Genomic DNA, 16,163 nt, shown 5'->3' on the forward strand with positions numbered 1-16,163 from the left:
GAAATGAGCACCACCCTAAAAGTCAGACACCACCGTTACCTTTATGCTATATGTAGAATTTAGAACAGAAGAGAGCTGGAAGGGACCTTGGAGATCTTCTAGTCCAGCCCCTTGCTCAAGCAGGAGAACCTGTACAATCTCAGACAAGTGACTGTCCATTCTCTTCTTAAAAGCCCCCAGTGATGGAGCACCCACAATTTCTGAAGGCGAGCTGTTCCACTGGTTAACTGTCCTTACTGTTAGGAAGTTTCTCCTTAATTCCAACCATTGATCAATTTCCAACCATTACTTCTTGTCCTGCCCTCTGGTGCTTTGGAAGATAATTTGACCCCCTCTTCTTTGTGGCAGCCTCTCAAATACTGAAATGCTGCTATCATGTCATCCTTAATTCTTCTTTTCTTTAGACTAGCCAGACCCAAAATCTGCAGTGGTTCTTCATATGGTTTAGTCTCCAGGCCTTTGATCATCTTATTTGCTCTTCTCTGAACTTTTTCCCAAGTCTCAACATCTTTTTGGTAGTATGGTGACCAAAATTGATTGCAGTATTCCAGGTGTGGTCTCACTAGGGTTTTGTAAAGCGGTACTAATACTTCACGTGACCTTGATTCTATGCCTCTGTTTATACAACCCAGGATTGTATTAGCTTTTTTGCCTGCTGTTGCACATAGAAATGTGTAGAAATGCAAAATATTATATTCAAAATTCAAATAAAAGGCATAGGTCCAAACACACAAGCTGCCAAAATTCAAAAGAAGTCCCATGTTTTTGCCCATAGTTAAATAAGTACAAATGAGAAGGACTTACCATTATCGGGCGTAAACACTGCCTTAAAGTTGACATTGTCAGTATAATTAGGATTGACAGCATAAGCCTGAAGCGCAAATAAGTATTTTGTATTGGGTTTCAAATGTCTCACTGTGAATTTAGTTTGGTTTGGTTCTTCAATTTTGTAAGTGCATATCAGATGACCTGCATTCAAGAAGAAAGTTTAGGCCACAAACAAAAGTCTCACTTGCTCTCTGCAAATATTGATTTTATTGTAAGCCTAAAGGCTCTTATATCATCCTAGCATCACCTTCACTGCTACTTCACAATCACTCTTAAAAAAACTATTCCTGCTTTTCATAATCAAGCATCATCAAGGATTTTTCAATGTTCTTCTTCTTTATGTAGGTTCATATCATTATTTGATGACTGGAGCCTCAAATGTGGCTTAACCGTCAACAACATACAGTCTGCAAGTAGTTTCAGGAGCTGTGCTTTGGAGTAGCTGGAGAGCTGTTCAGCTGTGGGGGTGGGGGAGACTAATCACCAGCGGTGGGATGCTACTGGTTCTGCCTGGCTCTATAGATCCGGTAGCTCTGAGGAGCAGCAGACACTGAACCCGGTTCTGTGTTTGCTGCTGTTTGGCCCACCCACCTGCCCGGGCTCTTAACTGTCCTTTATTTCCTGCTTTTTTCAGCCTCAGCTGCTTTGCATTGCACAGCTGAGGTTGAAAAAGCAGGGAAAAAGTGGCTTTTCAAATGCTGCATACCCTTGTGCAGCGCTTTTCAGCTGTCCAGGCAGCACAGCTAAAGGTTTTTTTTACATGCACGTGCAAAACGTAGTCACTGAGCCAGTAGTAACACCGCTTGAATCCCACCACTGCTAATCACTTTCTTATTGAAAAAGTAACTGTTTTGGAATTTATTTTTCAAACAGACAGTAAGTCATGCGTTTCATTTCTTAATCACTTTATGGGATTATTATGTTGACTAATTAAAGGGCCTTTTTAATTTTATATTCACAGGCTGTTACTCCTTTTTGAAGATCTGCATTATTTTTTTGAAACTTTATTATTAAACAATGAGGAAGGAAGTTGCTGAAAGCGAGCCAAAATAATTTTATTTATTTATTTATTTATTTATTTATTTATTTATTTGATTTGCCAATTGTTTACAAGATAATAAGTATAAGTGTATACATAGTTGTGAATACATGAAATGGGTACATATAAGAAAAATAAAGAAGAATAAGAGAAACAATAGGACAGGGACGGTAGGCACATTGGTGCGCTTATACACGCCCCTACAGACCTCTTAGGAAAGGGGTGAGGTCAATAGTAGACAGTCTAAGGTTAAAGTTTTTGGGGTTTGGGGAAGAAACTACAGAGTCGGGTAGAGTATTCCAGACATTGACCACTCTATTGCTGAAGTCATATTTCCTGCAATCAAGTTTGGTGCGGTTAACATTGAGTTTGTATCTATTGTGTGCTCTTGTGTTGTTATGGTTGAAGCTGAAGTATTCATTGACAGGTAGGACATTGCAATGTATGATTTTATATACCATGCTTAAATCAGACCGAAGGCGGCGTAATTCAAGTTTTTCTAGTTCTAGAATTTCAAGTCTGGTGGCATAAGGTATTCTACAACGAGTAGAGGAGTGGAGAACTCTTCTTGTGAAATATTTCTGGACTTTCTCAATTGTGCTAATATCAGATATGTAATGTGGGTTCCAGACTGATGAACTGTATTCGAGTATTGGTCTAGCAAATGTTTTGTATGCTCTGGTTAGTAGTGTGATATTACCAGAGAAAAAGCTACGTAGGATTAGGTTAACAACTCTTAATGCCTTTTTGGCTATGTAGTTGCAGTGGGCTCTAGCACTTAGATCATTAGAGGTGAGTATTCCAAGGTCCTTTACAGAGCTTGGGTCATCAACAAGATCTTGACTATTCAGCTTGTATTTTATTTTCTGATTTTTTTTGCCAATATGTAAGACAGAGCATTTATTTGTTGAGATTTGAAGTTGCCATTTGTTTGACCATTCGGATACATAGTCAAGATCTTTTTGTAGGGTAGCAGTATTGTCTGTGGTATTGAACAGCTTTACATCATCAGCGAGAGAACGCAATTGCTCTTAATATGATCACAGAGGTCATTTATGTAGAGTATGAAGAGAGTTGGTCCTAGAACACTGCCTTGGGGACACCACTATTGACAGGTACAGAATTTGATAGGACGCTCCCAATTTTGACCATTTGTTGTCTGTTTGCCAGGAATGCTTCTATCCAGTTATTCAGTTGTCCAGAGATACCATAGGATTTTATTTTTAGGAGTAGTTTGTCGTGTACCAGGAGGAATGGAATATCTTTGATGGTGAAATATAAGGACAGAAAGATGTGGCTCTATTTTATTACTTTTAAGTAATTTATTGATTTGGGTTGTTTTGTTGTGGGTGGCTGAAACGTTCTGATTTGTATGAATTCTCATCGGTCAGGAAGCATTAACTGATTGATTACAAAACTACTCTTTGACCACAAGAGGGAGCTAAGATGAAGGCAGATGGATTTTGTCCTTTTGCAAAAGAGCTGACTGAAAAATATTTAAATAAAACCAGAGATGGTTAAATTGATTGTTTTATCCAAAGAAGAGAATGCATCTAATTTTATTTCTGTTTGGAAGCCGCTTCTGGATTTAGTGCTTGTGTTGGGGGGAAAATGAAACTTTGGTTTTGGTTTTTCAGATTAGATAGATTTGTTATAGAAATGGCACGGTACATATTACTGTGCAAAAATAAAAAGTTTAGGCTATAATGTTATCTTCTGTGCTAAAAAGATTCAGAAGTCAATGCCTTTTTTTTTCTTTTTCCCCTTCTATCTTACACTCTCTCCTCTTCTCCTTTTCCTCACCCTAGTTTCCCATTATTTTTATTCTCCTTTGTATTTTCTATTCTGATAAAATACAAAAAAAAAAATATAAACTGGTAAAAATGTCTTCATTTTCAGTCTAGTATTAGTGTGAACCAGGCATTCACTTGCATTTAAAACTGGCTTAGCACAATGTGCGAACTGGCACATGGCCAACCTCCCACTGCAGCCTAATCTTGCTAGCATTAATATAGAAGTTAAACAATGCAACTGTTTAAAAGCATAACATTGATTTTAATTTTAAAAAGAAATGTAATGTTGAAAATAAAGAAAAGTCTGTATCAATCATCAGTCAATCCTCTTGAAGAGAAAAACCAACCTTCACAAAATGGAGACATTCAGAAAAAAAACCAAGTGCAGAGTATATGGGACTTATTTCAAAATCAAAATAAACTTCTCGTTTCTCCACACAGTTTTTCCCCCATTGCAACTCTCTAAAGTAGTATTTCTCAACTTTAAGAGGTATGGCTTTCAACTCCCAGAATTTTCTAGCCGGAAGTCCGTACAACTTAAAGTTGCTGAGGTTGAGAAATACTGATTTAGACTTGTAGCTCCTATTAGGAATTTTCAATTTTATTTTTCTTCTTGGATTAATCATCTTTTAACAACCCTATAATCCCTTGCGGGGAGGAGTCTGAATGGAGCTAGCAGACTATTTTAATGGCCGGATGCCAAGGGTGGGATTCAAATTTCTTCACAACTGGTTCTGTGGGTGTGGCCTAATTTGTGGGTATGGCTTGGTGGTCATGTGACTGGGTGGGTGTGGCTTGCTGACTGGGCATGGCTTGTATGTAAATATTATAAATGTTTATATAAATATTGATTTTTTTATAAAAAAGAGCAACTTTTATCCAAAAGCAGGCAAACCAGGTAGGCAGATTGAGTTGCTCACAGAATTACAGATTCACTTAGAGATCTATCTATCTCCAATTGGCTACCTGAGTCTGTCACATCAAATTTGCTTGCAAGCAAACTCAAAAAATTTGCTTGCAAGCAAACTCACAAAATTAACTCACAAAACACCATGTATGTAAATATTGAATTTTTTATAAAAAAAAGAGCAACTTTTACCCAAAATCAGGCATAGCAGGCAGGCAGATTGACTTGCTCACAGAAACACAGATTCACTTAGAGATCTATCTGTCTCCAATCGGCTACTTGAGTCTGCACTGCAAGGTAGAAGCTTCAGTTGTAAAGGAAGGTTGGGGTCTGCTTTTAGATTAGCTAGAAAGCAAGAAATCCAAGGAACTACGCATATGTGCAGCAGTGTTTGCAAGTAATCAGCTGTGCCGCCTGGACAGCTGACTGCATGCGCAGAGTTTGAAAATCCTCGTTTTTTCAACCTCAGCTGTGCTGGATGGAAAAGCAGGGAATTAAAGGACAGCCTAGAGCCTGGGCAGGTGGATGGGCAAAACACCGAACCAGTGTCAGCTGCTTTTCGCAGCTACAGGTTCTATAGAATCGGGCTGAACCGGTAGCATCCCACCCCTGCTGGATGCCCTTCCTGTCACCAATGTGGAGTTTTGTTCAGCAGATATATTCTCATGTGCCCAGACAGAAATATCTGCCTCTACCTAGGATCGAACTCACAGCCTCCTGATTGTGAGGTGACAACATCACCTCTAGGCCATCGCACCACTCCTGTTTTTCCTCTTAGATTACTTTCGTTTATTTATTTAAAAAAATGAATTATGAACTATATTTCATCTTCTTTTGTGCTTAGAAGGACTGTCTACCAATTCCTAAATAAAGTTCCCATTTCACTTAAAGATACATTATTCTGGAGAGAGAGAGAATCACTTACCTGCATGTCTAAATTGTTTGGATCCTTGTACCGAACAGTTTTGATTATCCATTTTCATGTAAAGTATGTAACCTCTAATAAAACCGGAGCTGAATTCTGGATCATCTCGTTTCCAAGTGACTCTTAATGAATTTGCGGTGATTGCATCTATATTACATGAGAGGAAGCGTGATGGTTCTGGAAAACAGAAAATTGACAACTTTTAATATGTATTTGCTATAAGTTTAATCCGTGTGTGTGTGTGTGTGTGTGCATGTGTGTATCATTATTTAATAATTAAAGTTTTGACATGACTAACAATCATATAAATGAAAACATTACTCCAGAGAGATCTGTTAGTTTACAAATAGCATTAATGGAAGTCATGCCAGTACAAACAGGAAGACATCCCAATATGGATTCACAACTTTCTATCTAAACTATATCAATGGCTGGGAGACCTCAATGTTTTCCTTCTAAGAGGGGATTTAAATTGATTGTGACATTTCTTTTGAAGTCACGGGTCATTTTTATATCTGTCAACCCAGTTGTTTTTTCAAATTTGATAACTTTAAGATATGTGGACTTCAATTCCCAGAATTCCCAAGCCAACAAAGATGCTAAGTTTGAAAAACACTTCCCTAAATCAATACAGTCCCATAATGCTTTACAGCACTCTCTAGGCAGTTTACAGTGTAAGCTTTATTTGCATGTTGCCTCCATCAATCTGGGTCTTCATTTTACTGACCTTAGAAAGATGGAAGGCTGAGTCAATCTTGAACTCCAGCAGGATCAAACTCCAGACTGTGAGCAGAGTTTGCTGCAATACTGCACTACAACCACTGCACGATACCTATTCAGTACTCTGCCCTAAGATCCTGCATATTTTGCAGCATCAAAATCTACCCCATCTCATATTCCACACCAAAAACTGCCCTATCTCAGCTGCCATGTAATATTAACGTCAAATGAACCCCTAATGCTTTCCCCAACTTTCTACATCTTCAATACATGTGGTGTTTATAAAACAAATCTAACATTTGTAATGGGGCAAAAATGCTAAACCTCCTGCAATGGAGATCTTCACATGGACAGCTGCAAAGATGGTACAATGATATGGTGAAACTAACCCAGTTCCGGACCCCTCTAACCATTTGTGCAAGCTATGGGTGAAATTGGGAAGAGAAAATAACAAGTTATAGGGAATGTCTATAGAGAGGCACCAGAAACTGGAAATTGTTTGTGGTGGATGGTAGAGACAGACAGTCCTGAATGAACCAAACTCCACACAATGGAAGTCAACGCAGTATTGGATAATACAAGAAAAGGCAGAGTTAGCACCCCACCATCATCCATGATGCAACTCCTTAAAAAAAAAAAAACCCCAAGCAGCACCCTGACTTGAAACCACCAGACTTGAAATTCTAGAACTAGAAAACCTTGAATTACGCCGTCTTCGGTCTGATTTAAGTATGGTATATAAAATCATACATTGCAATGTCCTTCCTGTCAATGAATACTTCAGCTTCAACCATAACAACACAAGAGCACACAATAGATACAAACTCAAGGTTAACCGCACCAAACTTGATTGCAGGAAATACGACTTCAGCAACAGAGTGATCAATGTCTGGAATACTCTACCCGACTCTGTAGTTTCTTCCCCAAACCCCAAAAACTTTAACCTTAGACTGTCTACTATTGACCTCACCCCTTTCCTAAGAGGTCTGTAGGGGCGTGCATAAAGCGCACCAACGTGCCTACCGTCCCTGTCCTATTGTTTCTCTTATTCTTGTTTTATTTTTCTTATATGTACCCATTTCATGTATTCACAACTATGTATACACTTATACTTATTATCTTGTAAACAATTGACAAATCAAATCAAATAAATAAATAAATTTTTTTTTACAGCCAGCTAGCCACTGATAAGAAGAAGAACAATAAGACTTGTATCCATGTTCATCTTACTCCTATCATCTGATCTAGATGGGCAGATAGAACCACTGTAAACATTTACCATAGACAGTCAAGATCAACCCTGAAATGTATCTTTGGTACACATCTGTCTTTCTTTACACAAAAAAATAATCTGGGCCGATAACTGAGAATAAAGACCTAAAGAACTGTTCAATCATATTTCCTTTTTAAGAATGTGACTAAATCCTGTGTTTGCTGAAGCTCAGGAACTGGGAAGCAAACAAGAATTCCCATGTGGAAACATGTTATCCACAGCTCTTCAGTGTTCCATTTTTGCAATGAGACACGTTACAGAATAAATCAAATCACTGCTGAACACAGATCACAGTGCAACAAATCTGAAGTGTACAGCGAATCCTTCACTGTGTGCTATACATGTGCATAACACATTGCAGTCATAGTCTAATTTAACGTATAAAAGTTTAGCATAACTTACCCTCTTCAAGATATTTGACCTTCTTTTCCAATAAATAACTTCTATCACCTTGTATTCCATACACATTAAAAGTGTATCTTACCCCACGTTTGAAGGCATCTAAAATAAATTTCAAGAAATATACCGCAAAGAACAAAGAGTTAGGAATATAAAATGTACAATTACCAGTGGGAGCTAGTGATGGCGTTTGGGAAAGTTGGAAAACATTGATTTGTAAGAGCTATATGGAGCTTCTGATTTCATTTTTCTTTTCAAGTGTCATGGGCTTTACCACAAATGTAGTTGTTATGAGGTGAAAAACTGACTCAAAATGGCTGCCGGTGTGGTTAATTACAAAAGCTGGAGAGTGATAGAAAGTAAGTTAACACTGAAAAAGTAAAACACAGTACTTCTGTTAACCTTGTGGGGTTTCCATTTAAATGCTTGCATGGAAGAACCACCTATATGCCCACAATGTAGTCCTGAGAGAATAGTCTACCTTCCACTAAGGATCTTTTTGGCAACAGCCCTTCCTGAAGAAATGAGCATGGAAGACTGGACCACTGTCCCATCCAGTTTTGAAAGGACACTTTCTCCCCCTCTTCCTCATTTGAGACACTAATTTGTGGACTTGTGTGTCAGAATGGAGCTGAACCTCCAGGCTGGAGGAAGGAGCAATATCCTTGCACATTTCACAATTAAGCTTTTTAACTTTGTGCATTTGATATGTTTAGTTATTAAAATTAATGTTTTGTATTGCACCTTGTTATATTGGTCTGAGACCATAATAAAGATTTGATGGATTGATCAATGTACTCTTGCAAATATTACATTGGTTCATGAAATGGGTCAGTTCTTGGGTAGGAAAACTTCATAGTAACTGAGAAGTAAAAATATTCAAGAAGAAAACAAGCACTAATCGTTTCTATATTGCAGCCAAGGAAGCTATAAAATTATTCAAACTTGACTGAAAGAAGAATTCATTGTTACAGTACCTTTAACAACCAGACAGCAATGATCTCCTCTGGAATTATTTACTAACAAAATTAATTTTTTCTTACCAGATGTAATGAGATCACTGGATTGGTTTTGCCCATACTTCTTCCACTGAAAATCACACAAGTGATGTGTGGGCTGGTTGCACCACTCAACAACATACTGACTGAACTTGCTTTGAGGCTTCCAAGAAATATAAATTTTATGTTCTGTATTGTTGTCTGTAGTCTCTTCACTATAATGCACTTTACCTTAAAAAAATGCAACAATTTTTAGGCATTAGCATGAAAATCTTTAAATGTCATTCATAATATTTATCTTTCTTTCACACAGCTTTTTGGAGAGACCTGTATAAAAATGCAAATGTTCTGTTGATCCTCCAACAATATTTGTCAACCTTTGGTGAACATGCATTCTCATTTACCAGGCAATGTTATGGGGTCTAGTCCAGAAAAAAATGTTTGAACTGTAATTAAGTGGAACAAACCCTAGATATAAGTATAATAAATAAAACAGTATAATCAGTTACTTTGTTTTCTGCTGGCAGAGAAAAGACTCTTACATTTCACTATGTGCTGCTTCCCTGTTTGTTTTAAGAATTCAAACCAACCAACCGCATTGTAACTCTCAGTGTTTTATCATTCAGCTGAATCGGAGTGAAAAGTCCATCCCCATTCACATGGAAGTATATCCTATGAAATTAAATGGGATTTGTTTCTTGATAAGATTACAACGTCAACTCTGTAGCACAGACCCTGGAACTTCTCTGGGTTTGTGGAAAATGAAATGAACAATATAGAGTTTTAAAAGAAAAAAATACGCGTACAAATGTTTTAATTTGCAGCAAGCAAATTGCTAAACATTTTACATTTTCATGTAAAATGAAACCTTTTCAAAACATTTCCATCATTTAACGACCCCATAATCTCTTGCGGGGTGGACTCTGGGTAACTGAATGGGTCTAGCAGAGTGTTTTTAATGGCTGGATGCCCTTCCTGTCACCAATGCAGAGCTTTGTTCCGCGGATATATTCTCAGTGGGCCCAGATATTTGCCTCTACCAAGGATCAAACTCACAGCCTCCTGATTGAGAGGTGGGAGCTCCACCTCTAGGCCATCACACCACTCAAACATTTTACGCTGCCATACAGTGGGTAAAAAAAAAAAAATGTCATGTCCAAAGAGCAGCAGAGTATAAATTGTCATATAAAGGCTGAAATCCCAAACATTCAATCAAACCAAAGATCATAAGTTCAATAAGAAAGCCAATTTGGTCTAATGGCTAAGGTACCAGGCTAGAAAACAGAAGACTATGAGTTCCAGTCCAGTCTTAGCCATGAAAGCCAACTGGGTGACTTTCAGCCAGCCACTCTATCTTCAGCCCAATTCACCTCAGAGGGCTGTTGTTATGGGGAAAATAAGAGGAAGAAGGAACATTAGATATATTTGTCACCTTGAGTTGTTTATAAAATAAATAAATGAATAATTAATACAATAGTAGAATCATGGAACTTAATAAAAAAAAAACTCTGGAGTTGTGATATTTCACATTGCTTTCTGGTTCAGGAAAAGGGGATTCATTGGAGTAACATGTTTAAATGAACACACCATTTTTATCAGTTGCTGGGATGATGATCACAGAGGGAGAGGATACAGATGCTCTGTTCTGTGCCCAAACAAGGATTTTGTATGAATTGTGGCCAAGAGAAATTGTGTAGTTCTGTGATGCAGAAACTGAGTCATTGTGATGCTGGGCAGAAGGGTCCTCTAAATTTTCCCAGGATAGCAGATATTTTTGGATCTTTCCATTAGCACGAAATTCTGAGGATTCCTATGGACAGGAAACCAAAATTCTCTCAAAAAACATTTCTCATCAATGCACCTTTCTATAATAGTTTCAAATTGTTTTTCGTTACAGACATTATTTTCTCGCTTTGTGAGCATACAACAAAAAGCCACATGCCTTCTACAATGGCTTATAGAATATAGACATCTTTAGACATCCTTATACTCAAGGCTTGGGTCTACAAAGAGAGCAGAATTTGATGCTATTCTTTCATGCACCCTGAATGGATCCTGATTTATTTACTGTATTTATTGTGTGTGGATAACAGAGTAAGTTATGCGGTACGTCAAGCAAGTAGGTAAACTAATACATGATTTTGTTGGACACGTTCATGCCAGAGGAAACAGTTTCCTCATTTGCTTATTTCTTTTAATACAAAAGACTTAGCACCCTCAGCTGTCTTTAATGGTGAGGGAGCGATCCATTAACCATGAAAATGCTGCTCTTCTGTTTTGCAGAATGTATCACACAGTAATTTACTGTAGAAAAAAAAATCTCACAACCAAAGAAATATTATTCAATAATGTGCAAAGTTTGTTGTACACTATCCCATATAATTCTACTTTTCAAATATTATTGCTGTCTCATATTTATTTTTGTGAAAAGCAGAATATTTTCTTAATCATTCAGAATGTTATCATCCTGTATGCACTTTTCTATGAACCACAAGGCATTTATCATTACGAGGGAATGTTGCCCATAACCAAGGCTGATGCCATTCTTTGTCTTTCTGAAAAGGATTATATGGAAGCCATAAAGGACCAAATCCAAGATGGATGGATGAAGTCAATATTTATGGACCATCTGTTGTCCGTTTTCAGTCTATTATCTTATTCATTGCTTGTTTCTTACAATTCTTGTTATCCTTCTGTACTCAGCACACGAATAGTGTGATGTGTATTCATTAATATACGTTTCTACATGTCCTATCAGTTTTACATGTATGGCCAGACTTACCCTCCAGAATACAGTTACATTACGTTGCTCCAAGCCTGAGTTAATATGTCTCCAGACATCAAGCAGTCCTGATGGAGCTAAAAAACAAAGCACACATTATGGAAGCAGGCTCGATGATCAAATAGCATAATTATATAAATACACTGTTATATTAATAGGATCTTCTACACTTTCACAAGTCACAAACACCTTAAGATGGACACCTGCATTCTTTGACAGTGCTTACAAAATGTTCATCCTTTCTTACTTTAATGGTCTTTGTAAAAGAGCGGATGGCTATTCTTGAAATAAGAATAGAGGATATAAATTCACAATACAGTATTAATACTGTAAATATCCAATTGAGTGCAGGTAAGAACAGACTCTCTCATTTGTGAGTAGAAAAAGTGGCTTTTATTTACATTCTAGGATCAGTTATCTATTCACAAAGAGAAAAAGAGATCACATTCTCAAATAATAAGTTATTCCTATTCCCCCCCAAAAAGAGGATTAACCATGAAAGGGTTTATATTAAAAGAAAGTTTTGAAAACTGAATAGCAAGAACTGCTGAGCAAAATGTGCCATCCTTCTAGAGATTTCTTTTTCCCTCCATTCAATTGTGCCTGATATTTGGCTCTAAAAGTCCGTACAATTTTCTTGGCAAGGGTTAGGGTTTCAGAAGTGGTTTGCCATTGCCTCCGTCCTAGAGCTGAGAGTGAGTGACTGGCTCAACAAACCCAGCTGGCTTTTGCCTAAGGCGGGGCTAGAACTCAGAGTCTCCTGGTTTCTAGCCTGATGCCTTAACCCAGGGGTGTCCAACCTTGGCAACTTTAAGACTTGTGGACTTCAACTCCCAGAATTCCTGAGAGGAATTCTCATTCTGGGAGTTGAAGTCTACAAGTCTTAAAGCTGTCAAGTTTGAAGACCCCTGCCTTAACCACTAAACCAAACTTGACTTTCTTCTGGAGATTCCAGGAGATAAATAAGCAAGTAAAAGAGGCATAAGGAGGTCAGGCACTAGCCTGGGTAAAGTGGACCTACACAGTGAGCTCAATTTTCCCATCAGAAAGTGACATATATTCTAGCACTGGAGTGTTGTTATATCTCTTTCATTAACACAGAAGGCAGAGCATTAAAACTAGCAACCAGAAGGTTCTTCAGTGAGACAACTCTGAGATATTATTTAAGTATCTAATCTGGAAGTTTGTGGGAAGTCACTAGATATATCTCTAACTAATTTACTAAAAGCTCTTAAGATTCTTCAGGACAAAATGAAGTCCCTCTAACTTCACTCTTAGCAGGCTAGTTTACATATTATTGAATTTCCGGAAGAAAATTGAGAAAGATTATAGGGCTGCTCTTATGGTAGCTCTAATATTGAAAATACTAGACTATGATAGCCATAGAAAAAAATGACTTATGATTCATCCTTGAAGTTATGACTATCAGATCAACCCTCCAATCATGTATTCACAATTTGAGTACTTGGCAACCGGCTCACATTTACAACAGTTGAAATTTCTTGTAGTTGCAATTTTGCAATCACAATTTGCAACCTTGCCAGCTGTCTTCCAACAAGCAAAGTCAACTGGGGAAGCTGGATTCATTTAACGACCACATGATTCACTTAACAACATGATTTGCTTAATGACTACAGTAAAATGGTCGTAAAATCGGGTCCAGTCATGGGATGATTTGCTTAATGACCACATTGCTTAGCAACTGAAATTCCAATCCCAGTTGTGGTCTTAATTCAAGGATTTCCTGTGTAAGCTAGATTGGGTAGCCAATGTCTAGAATTACTGAATTTATGGAGTCCAGTTCACCTGCTAGTAGGTGAATTGGCCAGGGAATAGTTGAAGTTAATTTCAATAAAAATATTGATTCTTTAAAAAAAACACTCCACTACTCAGATTTGCAATATTTGGCAAGATTACATATCTGAATATAACTGAGTGGATATATGTATGACAATTGAATCAAGATATACTTTCCTTGACTTCTGAAAAGCAGTAGTTTTTGTTGTTTTTTCCCAAAAATTTTATTGATTTTTAAAAAACAAACATAAACAAACAAAACACAAAACATGAAAACATAAAACATCTTTTTTGAAAGCATCTTTTCGTACAGACATAAATTCAAGTTCATGCTCACTTTTATATACCATTCCATATCTTATTACCATTTTACATTTTCTATATAGCTTCTCCCTCTTCTAACACTCTTAATTCTATTTTATTTATTTCATCTCAATTTAAATCATTATACTTATATCCTTTGTCTGTCCTGTTTCAGCTGTCTATTATTTTTCTCATTAACACAAAATTCCTCCTGTAATCACTGATTAGAGTATGACGCCTTTATATCTTTCCCCTAAGTTTATAACACTTAATATAATACATAACTTTCATTCGGATTCTGCTTAGTACATTCTAAAGCTACACACTATATTTTAAGAAAAGAAGAAATTATAAATAATAATAATTAAAACAACAATCCATACCAATTGAACTCTATCGTTAAAATTAATATTCATTTAAATCTTAAACTGAAAAGCAATAGTTTTGACTAAACTCTTTACTTATTATTTATGTCTTATATTTAAACTTAGTACCTGCCCAATGTATTGGCTTGCACTCTTTCAATCCTCTGTCTGTGCTAGCTGGAGATAATGGAACTTGTAGTTCCAAGTACTTGGAGGACACCAGACAGGGAAGAAGACAAAACTCTAGGTTCCACATCCTTCTACCTTCTAACGCTGCACCATAGAAAGTATTTTAACTTACTGCACCTGTGTATGGTTTGCCAATTGCACAGATAGAAAAGCACTCCAGAGGGTTAATGTCACTGCCCAGAAGATTGCCCTCTCCCCTCTTTGGAAGAGCTTTATAGCTCCCACTGCCTTAAGAAAGTTTAAAACATTCTCAAAGATCCATCTCATCCTGGGAACCCCTTTTTTTTTTTTGAACTATTACCATTGGCAGATGGTACAGAACAATAAAAACAAGGACAAATAGGCTGAAAAACAGCTTTTATCCCAGGGCAGTAACTCTGTTGAATTCTACTGTATAGCCCAATATTAATGCAATATCAGGAGTTTTCAATTCAATGTATAGAATGTGAAGGATATGTGTTTGTGTTTGTTTTCATAGTCATAATGCACGCTGAAGATGGTATTTAATTTCATTGTACGAAGTGCAATGACAATAAAGTAAACTAAACTTTAAACTTTTCTTCCACAACAGAATGCTCACCAGCTTCAGTAGTCTCAGCAGATATACTCTCTGTCCAGTTACTCCATTTCCAGAAGGGACTGACATCTGCAGCACAGCGTACTCTAAATATATAGTTTGTGGCAGGTTGCAGTCCACCCAGTTGAAAGTGGAAATGGGAATCGGAATTGGACTGCACTGTGATATTGTACTGCAAAATACAAAGAGTAAACCTGTTAAGAGGCCAAATACTATCTTTCTCTGGGATAACTGTTGTTCTGAAATGTACCTACAAATGTTAGCATCTAATAAATTTTGACCTATCCCAAAAAAGCTAAGCAGGGTCAGATCTGCTTTGGGTTTGTACTTGAGTCCATCAGAAAATCAAGAACCATAGGTTACACTGAAAAATCTAAACAACAAATAATGAAAGGCAGCAATTGCAAGCCAGATCTATATTGCCTCCGAGAAACCTACACAGACATATCTACGTAGCCACCAAGACTGGAATTTGATCTGAAGGAATTGTTTTCATTATTTTAATTGCTTTTAAAAAAAATCCTATCCACCTTTCCAATCAACTTAAACTCTAAAAGGTTTAATTTACACATTGATTCCCAATGTTCGTCTCATTCTTTGGAACAGATCTGGGGGACTGCAGACAAGGTAACATTAGATTCATCAAAAATTTCTGGGCCACTAAGATGACACCACTGTACATAACCCACTATTTGGTGGCTTTCTAAAGGATGGCATTTAGCAATAGCACTTAGACTTGTATACCGCTTCATGCTTCACGGTGCTTTTACAGCCCTCTCTAAGCAATTTACACAATCAGCAAATTGCCCCCAACTATCTGGGTCTTCAGATAATGGATTTACTGTTTATGATAGGGTGAACTGTGCCATGATTGAGATTTGGGTTGGAGGGTGTCTAAACATTAGAGATTTGGCTGTTTTGCAATTGTAACATAGAAAATAAAAAGGGTTTTGAATTAAATAAGACATATGTAAACAACCACATCTGACTTCTCATGCAGGATTTATAACAGGATGGGGAGAGTTGCTATTACTTTATATAGATGCTTCTCACCTTATTCTCGCCAACATTGATCTGGCATAGCAATGATAGGCTTGCATTTATTGGTTTTATCTGCCAAGATAACTGAATGAAAGTAGCATTTCGATAATCCACTGATGGTTTACCAATAATTACAGGACAAACTGGTTGAAAAGAGAAAAATGAAGGAATATGAGGATTCAGAAAAAAAAGTAAATCAACACCTTGGGCCATAAAATCAGATAGAT

At 37.1% G+C, this 16,163-nt stretch overlaps 1 protein-coding gene across 1 annotated transcript in view; it reads right to left on the reverse strand.

The window, feature by feature from the left end:
• The window catches only part of OSMR (oncostatin M receptor), a 40,679-nt gene that overhangs the window by 10,702 nt on the left and 13,814 nt on the right, over nucleotides 1–16,163 (reverse strand). The window contains exons 7-14 of the mRNA XM_026666425.2: nucleotides 15,949–16,079; nucleotides 14,899–15,067; nucleotides 11,665–11,741; nucleotides 10,470–10,692; nucleotides 8,928–9,113; nucleotides 7,888–7,986; nucleotides 5,493–5,669; nucleotides 805–969 (exon numbers count right to left, since the gene is read on the reverse strand). Coding sequence (XP_026522210.2) covers nucleotides 805–969; nucleotides 5,493–5,669; nucleotides 7,888–7,986; nucleotides 8,928–9,113; nucleotides 10,470–10,692; nucleotides 11,665–11,741; nucleotides 14,899–15,067; nucleotides 15,949–16,079 — 1,227 coding nt within the window. The remainder of the gene's footprint in view (nucleotides 1–804; nucleotides 970–5,492; nucleotides 5,670–7,887; nucleotides 7,987–8,927; nucleotides 9,114–10,469; nucleotides 10,693–11,664; nucleotides 11,742–14,898; nucleotides 15,068–15,948; nucleotides 16,080–16,163) is intronic.

Source organism: Notechis scutatus, chromosome 2 (assembly GCF_049901735.1).
Source record: "Notechis scutatus isolate UNSWTSFEM ecotype Mainland chromosome 2, rNotScu1.2, whole genome shotgun sequence".
Classification (NCBI taxonomy): Eukaryota; Metazoa; Chordata; class Lepidosauria; order Squamata; family Elapidae; genus Notechis; species Notechis scutatus.